General features: G+C 50.9%; 1 protein-coding gene across 1 annotated transcript; it reads left to right on the plus strand.

The window, feature by feature from the left end:
- Window positions 1-3391: 3391 nt before the first annotated feature.
- IUM83_02657 (bZIP transcription factor 1) lies at window positions 3392-3922 on the plus strand (the record flags this gene model as incomplete). The annotated part of the gene is made up of 1 exon (XM_067926597.1): window positions 3392-3922. One exon carries the CDS (start codon window positions 3392-3394, stop codon window positions 3920-3922), a length of 531 nt encoding a protein of 176 aa, XP_067796529.1.
- Window positions 3923-9933: the final 6011 nt, after the last annotated feature.

Here is a 9933-nt window from a genome sequence, read left to right on the forward strand (position 1 = left end):
GTCTTCGCGCATTCATGTTCATCAGGCAGAAGCCGTGGCTTGACAAATACAGTACAAGGGCTAGAAAGGATGAAGGATCAATGCATGCACATGTACTCTTAGCTTTATCTTGTCGCAAATTTCAATTCATCCTTTGGGTGGTAGAGTTATTATCTGTTAATTGTCTGCATGAGATGTATGAAAAAGGAATCCGTCACGTGTCATGTTTCATGCCGTCCTAATTTTGTTCAAGCCAGTTCAACCAAAACTACTGTTATTAACCGGTACGTATACCCTAGCGAACACCATGGCCTGACCCGTTAGTAGCTCCATAGCTCCAGACTAATAGAGCAGATCAGGCCATGGTGTGCGCTTAGCTACAATCTGGAGCAGTCTGGAGCTCTAGTCTCGTACGTGCCATCTTATTACAGCTGGAGGCACGGGTGTACTATCTGTGCGAGGTAAATTACTGATCGCGGGGGCGAATTAGGCAGGAACCCTGTACAGTATTGTGCGTCAATAAGGAACGGGTATACAATTAATAGCTTGTGATACTTTATAGATTCGGTTCGCGGTTAAGGTGTAAAATCAGGAACTGGGGATGAACAAAAAAATCAGGCCACGCGCCATACTGGTGGTCTACCAGTGGTAGATGACGCTTCACCTCACGATGAAACGGGTATAATCCTCCACAATGTGCGAGTGGAGAAGTTGCCGCCAAATACCACGGCCAACGTGCAACCGATGGATCAAGGCATTATCCATTGGATCAAGAGGCAAGTACGATCGCAGAAAATGCTCCTTGCTTTGGATCGCATAGGAGAAGGAGTAGATAATCCATGCAAAGTCCACCTCCTCACTTCCCTAATTAGTGGTGCGAGACGGCCTGGAGTCCGGTTAGTCGACGATACAGCACTGTTGGACTCATTCGGGACATGTCAGCAAAACTAACGATGTATATACTTCACTAATTCATTAAAAAACTACATACTTTTGGAACGTATATAAATCAGGCGTACCTTATTGACGCACTGTACTGTTTTTTGACTTTCGAATTCACTTCATCCATGATGATTTTCCTCATGTTGATGGATTGTGTAGCTGTTTTATACCCAGACCGACTACATCTAACAGCATAGCAGCGATAGAGTCCCTGGAGCGGTACGCTGAGCAGAAATGCATGGAGTGCGCTACGCCTGGTGCGTTACCCTGCAAGCAGTTCTAAATCCCTGCTTCGTTGGATCGCATGTGTCACGCGGCTTCACAGCTCGGCGTTTCTGAAATATTCCAAGTGTGACCTCTATCATTTCTTGCTATGTATTGGTGCTATACAGCATCTCGATATGGGAATGGTCCACGACACCAACTCTAATGGCTTCAGGTTCATGGAGGATGATCAAATTCAACGTGCGGAAGAAGGTAAAACCACTAGGGTGGGTTTATCAAATCTCAGTCGTTGAAGTATTAATTAGGGCCACACGCAGCATGAAACACAATGGCAGTGTGAATCCTCCAAAGCAGGATCACTTAAGGTTCATGGAGATACACGTATAGAATAGGATGCCTTCTGCTCTGCGCGTGTGGTCAGTGTAAGTGCGGTGTTGTGGTTCTGCCGTTTGCAGGCCGCAGTCGATACTGTGTCAAGCAGGGGCGGAGACAGAACCAAAGGTCATGCCTCCCCCCCCCAGCTGTATGAAGATCCGTCGCAGGTACATGTATCAACTTACATCAAGCGACAGCGAGAAATTTCATCCACCATCCGGTCGCGTCAACACCAGTTGAGTCCAAGACTGAATTACGGTCCACACAAATTTCTGAGGAGTTTCGCCAGCTGTAACGAGCATCATATCGTGGTGCAGATGAGCATTACATGTACAGACAGTACTCTCACTTCCAACACATGGGTACATGCATAATTTGCAACAGTTAAATGTATTAAGGCAGGTAATCAATTTTGAGGGTACTACAGATGGCGGTTGCAAGTCGACGATTGACCTCGCCTGCGTTGACGCTGTGTCCGTCGCTCCAGCTCGCCTCGTTGTCTGGCTTGTCCATGGGCCCAGATAGCAGATTCCGGCATACCTGAAACAGTTTTGATAGTATCCTTGCGTTGAGCGCTGTCGGATTCTGGAGCTTCATGTCATCGCTCCAGCGCATAGCTTGGAGCTGGTCGATCGCGTACGGGTGTTGATTAATGGTACAGGCTCGCGCAGCTTGTCGTAGACCCAGCGGAGTTGCTTCTTCTTGCATGACGCCTTGGATGACGCTATAACACCCGCGTCCATCGGTTGGAAGGACGTTGTCGTGTTGGGCGGGTACGGTCACAATTGTCTGTGCTTGAACTTCTGTGCCACTCGCGCTGCCAAGTCAGCATGCGCTAATGACGGACAGGACCCAGACATCCGTGTGACGGCTCTCTTGTGGTCAATTTTGAGGCAGCGCCTCATGGGTGCTTCTCTGGTGTGGCGCGTTGTAAAGTGAGCGCCAGAACTTGCAAGCACTGGATGAACAAGCCTACCATTTTCCCGCGCAAAAATACCTCTATAAAACCATTTTTGTTTAGTATAAAACAGGGACAGTTTATAGGCAGACCCCCGTGTCGGAAGTGACCGTGGTGACTGTACGTCCATACAGATCACTCAAGCCCACAAGTCCCATTACAGTATATGAGTGGTGCTGACCAGCACAGCAAATCTCTGACCAGCACTATAACGCATGCACAGCACAGTATTCATACAATTTCCTAGTATAAAAATTGGTGGATGCCATCCCGCGGTTCGCGTCATAAAGATAACATATTCTGGCGAGTACAATGCGCTGCTCACTGGAATGTTCGTCGCTGGACCCTCCCCCGCAAATACAGCGCGGGTTTGCTGCGGCAGCAACCGCTCGCCTTAGCCACCCATTCCTGGTTGTGCCGAATCGTATACGGTATTTATTATTGTGCTTGTTAGGGATCATAAGGTGTTTACGACTATTTACTCCGTCAAATCTTTGAGGAGGAAACAGGGCATCAACACGAACAAGCGACTTGACTCTCCCTCGTGCTTTCTGTAAACAACGAGGTCCCTGCAGGCGCGTAAGCTGAGGTTAGTTCGATCACGTGCCGAACTCCTCGTATCTCACCCCCGACGTGCCTCTCATTCTTCAAAGTATCGCCGCGCCACAAAGCGTAAGAAGCTAAAGCTGCCATGCAGACGTAATGTGTTGGACCTTCCGTTACGACGATCGCAGCCTGAACTGAGCTCTGAAATCGTCTTCTGTCTTTCAGTGCGGAGTCAGCACTATGAACAGAGATAACGGTGCAGACAGGAGGCCGACGCGTAGAGTCAAGCGTGCGCCTTCATCGCCTTCATCCGAGTCAGACCCCGTCGACGTAGCAGTGTTGCCATCAACGACAACGGCTTTCCAGATGACGTCTCCTGGATTCCTTTACGCCAGCCAAGGATTCAGTGGAGGCGTCAAAGCTTATCGGATACCATCGAGCGTCGGAAGTCACTTAGACAGATCCGCACAGCAAGCCAGATACCGACAGAAACAACTCAACGAAGCCAAGAAGCTCGAAATCACTGTGCAGAAGCTGCGCGCCGACATCCCCGTCCTCGACCTGCAGCGCAACCGTCTGCTTTACGGCGGGCAACAGACCGTCTGGAACGTCGTGGTCGAGTACTTCCACGTCTTTCGCTTCGGCATCCCTGTGACGCTTTCGGTCGAGTCTATTGACAGCACAGATATGACAGTAGACTGTCTCGAGAACGCGGAGGCGAAGCACCAGCTCGCGTTCCTGCGTTTCGATGGCGGAGGATGTGATTTTGGGCGAGCGCAGTGGGTAGATGCCCTCATGGATCAGTGGCGCTGGTACTCGTCCAGTTTCCAGAGCTTGTACTTCCAGCTGAAGCGGATTGAGCGCGTGAGTGACCACTTCGTTGTGCGACTGCCGTGATATGTGACGGTGACCGAGGCCACGTTGACGAACGTTTTCCGAACGTTGTTGCGGATGATTCATTGGCGTCGCGGCTATTGGGGCAGCGCCTTCGAATTCCCTTCTCACTGGTTTTTAGGGGACTCGTCGATCTCCTTCTCTCTTCTGGGGACGACTATCCTCGTGTCTCCTTTAGTGAAGGCACTAGGCAATGTCGCCTGGCGTTGGTATTGGAGCGGGCACGGATGACCCGCGATGGTGCAGTGGTATTTGTGACCCTAGATACGTAGGTAGGAAGCATACTCCTTTGACACATTGTCGACAGATAAAGCTTGCACCTACACAACAAGCACATCGCAGACGCTTCGTGTCCAGCGCAACATTGCAAACACAAGAGCTGATCCTCTTTTTTTTTTAAAACAAATTTAAACTCGGTAGAATTTTGTGCGACGTCGCCAAGACTAGCGTCACGATGACCTCGCGCTCACTTTGCTTGACAGCACAGCAAGCTGAGATTACCTCGTGTGTGTGAACCTTGCTCTAATATTTGTATTGTAATATGACTTTCCGGCGACTCAAACTACGCTGTACTGTCTTAAAATACAGTACAGCGTAGTTTGAGTCGCCGGAAAGTCTCGGCACTTGAGTGGAACGCTACCGTAAAATTCGGATTGAGTGGACACTGGTAAAAAGTTCATGTTCTACTGGAAAATGCAAATCCAAAAATACTTTTTTACACCGTAAAAAGTATTATTGGTGTGGCACGGCGTTCGATCCTCACACTGGTGGGCTGTGTATACCAAACTTTCAAGCTGAGGTGATTGCTATGAGCGCGGCGGTGGTGGGCGAGTGGGCTGTCACGGACAAGCGGCTTAGACCACTGGTCGAGATCATATTGGAGAGCAGGGATGGAGGAAATGATGCTCATGTTGTTCCAAGCAGACCTGTGCCTGCCGTGTAGTGGGCCTACTTTGGCTCACTACTTTAGCTTACACGTCGCGCTACGTGTATGAGGAAGCGTAGGAGTTTATTAATAATTTGAATTAATTATACTTGAGTCCACAAGTATAATATAAATCAAATAAAACACCAAGTAGGTAGTTTAAGGTAAAATGAGAACGGTATTGTTTGGAAATTGATCTTCCTCTAAAATCTGCTAAAACTGTTTATCATATATGAAAGGGTTGGCGGCGGCTGCTCAGGCGCTAATATGCATGTCTCTGATTGGTAGAAAGATGCTGCTTTCTACCAATAGGATCTTTGGTATATTGTGGACCCTCATTGTGGTGGCCCACTTCAATGTATCCATTGTGTGTCTTACACCAAGGTGAGGAATTATCAAAACCTTTAACAGATATTTATCTGTTAAACCATAAGCGGCAATTGCCATGCAAAGTGAGTTGTCACTTGCAGACCGTTGTCATGCACAAGTGACTGTTGTCACTTGTGGTAATCCCGTTACACCATCCCCGTTAGCAGACGTGCGGTATCGACACGTCGATTAATATTGACTGCTTGTCAATTGTTTGGCTGAGTTCCGTGCTCATCCGCAATGAGCAGTACCAACTGAAGACCACCATTGCAACAGAGTGTAAACTCTCTGTTGCTGAGTACAATGCGCGGTAGCGCAGGTGCGCCGCTACCACGGGGACAGACAACAGTGTCTGTGTATGATTCTTCGATGTCGACCACGTCTAGCTCGATATCTCTAAGCGAATTTAATTTGCTTACCGCGATCGGGTAAGCAGAGCGCCAAGCACTTCGAGTCCTTCTCGAAGTGAGGCGAAATATAACAACTCACGCTGTTGCCGGGAGGCTGGTGTCCAGGTGGCGGTGCGTATTAGCACCGCGACCACAACAGGTATACTATATGTATACCTGAGGCTTCAATGATCTCCGTGCTAATTATCTGCACGCGAGTCGTCAGGCGTTGTAGATTACTACGCGCTCCCCTATCTTGCTGGTAGTGCGTGTTGGTATCCTCTTCACCATGTCCGGAACGTCTTCCATCAGGACGTTCCGTGGTTCCCGATGTCGCGTTGGGAGGGAAACCTCTCCAGCGAATGCGAAAAATCCGGACCTCGGATTGTTTTCCCTATGATCACAATTCGCTGGACGATCAGCGAATTTCTCCGCGTGCGTCTCGCAGCGGTGGCGGTGGTGGTGGAAACACGCCCCGATGGTCAACGCCGTGTTGACCTTCATCTGTGTTGCTCCGACCAGTGACGGTCGTAGGTACTTGAGCGGCGGTTGCCGCTCTGTTCCGTCGTGTCCCGGCTATGGCGGTCTCCTAGACCGCCTTAGACGTCCGGTCGGGCTGTAGGCCCGGCTGTATTAACTGCTCCAGCGCGTAGTCGCGAGAGAGAGGATTTCCCTGCCGAGTCTGTCTCTTCGGTCAGACGGCCACTTAACTCGTGCTGGAGGTATGGCTTTAACCGCCCGACATAAAATGTCGGGTGGAGCGCATGCTAGACTGTATGGCTAGCGTGTATGCGTTACCGTGGCGTGCCATCACCTTGAATGGCCCGATGAAGCACGGAGCAAGCTTGCTTGCTCCGAAGTCCGAATCTGCATGTTTAGGCAGGTTTTGAGTAGATAACAAAACCAACGAACTAACTTTGAATTCGTTTGTGTTGCCTCTGCCCACAATGTCTGCGTTCAGATTCTGTTGATCAACGGAAGCTGCTATTGCATCTTGGACAAACCGAATTCGGCTTGTCTTTTGTTAATGAAGTCGATGGTGTCCGGGCTAAAGTCATTCAGTCGCTCTCCACTAGAGGCCCGGCCTCTGCGTGGTTCTTCGCGGTGTCTGCGCCCTGCGCGACACCGTGGATCCTGTTCTTTGTGGAGTCTGTGCTCTGCAGACTCGTTTTCGTGTTCAGGCGCGGCGCCCTGCGCCACTTGGTTTTCTGCCAAGGTCTGCGCGGCGACCTGGTTGTCTTGTTCCTTGTTTTCGCGGATGACACTGTGCAGGTGTCAGCGGCTTTCTTCGGCTGCTGTGTTGCACTCGTAGATCCTCCCCCACTTAAAGTGGGAGCCATCACTCCGGGTAAACTCGGTAAACGTGGATGGCGCATGGCATTCACACAAAACGGTTATGACCGGTCGAGGCATGCACTGAGTTGTGATGGCAAACTCTGCCATCGATAAGCACTCGCTCCAGTATTGGAACAGTGAGCGTAGCTCTTCAACATATCGACGAGCACGCGATTCACGCGCTCGTTTGACCGTCCGTCTGCGGATGGTCCGCAATCGCATGGAAAGTTGGCTCCCAAAGTGTAAACACTTCTGCCACAGGTGCACTGTGAAGCGCGGGTCTCTGTCCGACACGATGTCGGTCATGCCATGGTGTTTGAACACCATGTCGACGAACAGACGGGCTGTCTGCTTGGCGGTCACTTCTGCCGGCACCGCAGCAAGATGTACCATCTTGATGAAGCGGTCGACGAAGACCACAACACCGGTATTCCTCCGCTGTCCGGCGGAAGACCAAAGATGAAGTCCAAAGACATGGACTTCCAACACTCCGATAGGTTGGTAGTGATTGCAGTGGAGCCTGCGCAAACGGCGCAGGCTTTGCGCGTTGGCATACCTCGCAAGCGCGGATATCTTGCGCACCCACTTATCCGGTGGTGCCAGTAGAAGTCGCGCGTGAGGAGGACGTAAGTCTTCTCACGTCCGAGATGTCCCGCAGTCGGGGCGTCATGATCTCGTACATGATCCTGAGTCGCGGGTCATGGTCATTCGGCACGACAACGCGATCCGCGTTGTCGTCGACTCAGTTAAAGTAGCAGTCCTTCGTGCACACAAGCGGTGTGCACGCGCTCGAATGCTGGGCAGCTTCTGACGGGACTTGTCAGAAGGCGCTGTGCCATAGGCCAGCGAGCTTCGCGTCCGCGTCGTGCGCGTACGCGGCCTTCACATCATCCAACAGAGATGATGTGGGTTTGCTCGATCGTATGGCGTCAATGGCATTGACGTCAGCAGCTTCTATAGTCCGACCGACGTGATAACGCGTCGGCTACCGTTCAATCTTCCGGGTTTGTATTCGACCCGGAAGTTATACTCCGAGAATGAGAGCCATCTCGCCATTCTTTGTGATATGTATGGCGACTTCACTGCGGTACGCAGTGAAGCGTAGTCAATGTAAGACCACAAATGGTCTACTCAAGCAAATAGACTCGGAACTTTGCGAGTGCGTATTTCATGGCAAGGAGTTCCTTGTCATGCACCGGATAATTACGCTCAGCTGGCTTCAGCTGACGCGATTGGTAGTAGACGACGATCACGGCCCTCGTGATCGTGCTGCATCAACGCGCATCCGATCGCGAAATCGGATGCGTCACACGACGTGGAATGGACGATCTTGGTCAGCCACTGCCAAGGTCAGTGCCTCGATCAAGCCCGCTTGACTGCATCGAATCTGCTGGCAATCGGGTTTCCAATTCCACAGCTTCTTTCTTAGAAGCTGTGACAGCGAGCGGATCTTGCCCGTAATCCTCCACGTACTTGCGCAAGTACGTGGCCAAAGAGAACTGCCTCAGTTCCTTGACATGAAGGCGTTGGCCATTCGTTAACCACTCTGACCTTTTCCGGGTCAGGGCGAACACCATTCTTCCCTACGAGACACCCGAGGACGGGTATCTCGCTCGCCCCGAAGATACACTTCTTCAGGTTCGCGTAGAGCTTATGTTTTCGCATAAGCTCAAGTAGCTTCCGGAGATGCACCCTGTGCATCTCTACGTCGGTCTTCCTGTAACGGGGTTACACGCACAGAGTGGCAGCTTGACCACTTGTGAATTGCTGAATGGGTTATCTGTTAAAAGTTTGAGATACTTCCTCACCTTGGTGTAAGACACACCAATGGATACATTGAAGTGGGCCACCACAATGAGTGGTCCACACATACCCAAAGATCCTATTGGTAGAAAGCAACATCTTTCTACCAATCAGAGTCATGCATATTAGCGGGGCTCTGCCAGCCAGCCGCTGCCAACTCTTTCATAGATGATAAACAGTTTTTAGCAGATTTTAGAGGAAGATCAATTTACACACAATACAGTTCTCATTTTACCTAATCTAAGTCACTTGGAATCCTTTCTTACTAAACTTATATTTGTATATTCAAATATAATTAACCTAAGTAATTACTAAGTACTTACGCTTCCTCATCCACGTTGCGCAACGTGTAAGCTAAAGTAGTGAGTCAAGTTAGACCTACTACACCTGGTAGCACTTTGTAGTCCGTCCAACGACCGACTGCTTGACGTTCGTACGCGGTGTACGAACGCGGAGCCGAGAACCACATGAGCACGGAGGTGCCCATGGAGAGCTCCAACACGCCTGCAACGCATGTTGCACGCGCTGACTGCCCCCACCTGTGTGACCCAGAGTGGGAGGCCCTCCAACGACTGTCAACAGTCATTGGAGAAGCGGCGATAGCTACAATGCTGCGTACGCTATCGCCGACGGAGCAACATGGTGTTGCTCTGGGGTTCATCATGAAGGAGCAGCGTGATGCTGCTTCCGCAGCGACGGCGTCGTCGGGGACGACACCGCGTGCTCAGTCGTTGAAACTGAGCGTAAGCAACTACGTGGGAAGAGAGGGTGAGCCTCTCCTCCGGTGGCTTGTCGATCTCGACACAGCCATTGCGGCTCGACGCATCGTCGACCCGCTGTCGAAGGTCGCATTCGCCATGTCCTGCCTTGGCGGACGCGCAAGGAGTTGGGCGTATGGGCGTCGACTCTCTGATCCTACGTGCTTTAGCACGTACGAGATATTCAAAGAGGAGCTCAGACAGGCGTTTGAGCCCCCGCAAAACGAGTTCCGGTCGAGGGCGGAGTTCCTCGACCTGCAGCAGGGTAAGCGTGACGTCCATGCTTACGCGCAGCGCGCACGATATTTGGTATCAAATATCGTGACTAACCGATTGACGAGGCGACCAAGGTCGTCACGTTCATGAAGGGGCTTAGAGATGGGCCTGTGAAGACCTATCTCTTCCGAGAGTACCCGAGTACTCTCGAAGATGCAA

The sequence above is a fragment of the Phytophthora cinnamomi genome, assembly GCF_018691715.1.
Source record: "Phytophthora cinnamomi strain GKB4 chromosome Unknown Contig16, whole genome shotgun sequence".
NCBI lineage: Eukaryota > Oomycota > Peronosporomycetes > Peronosporales > Peronosporaceae > Phytophthora > Phytophthora cinnamomi.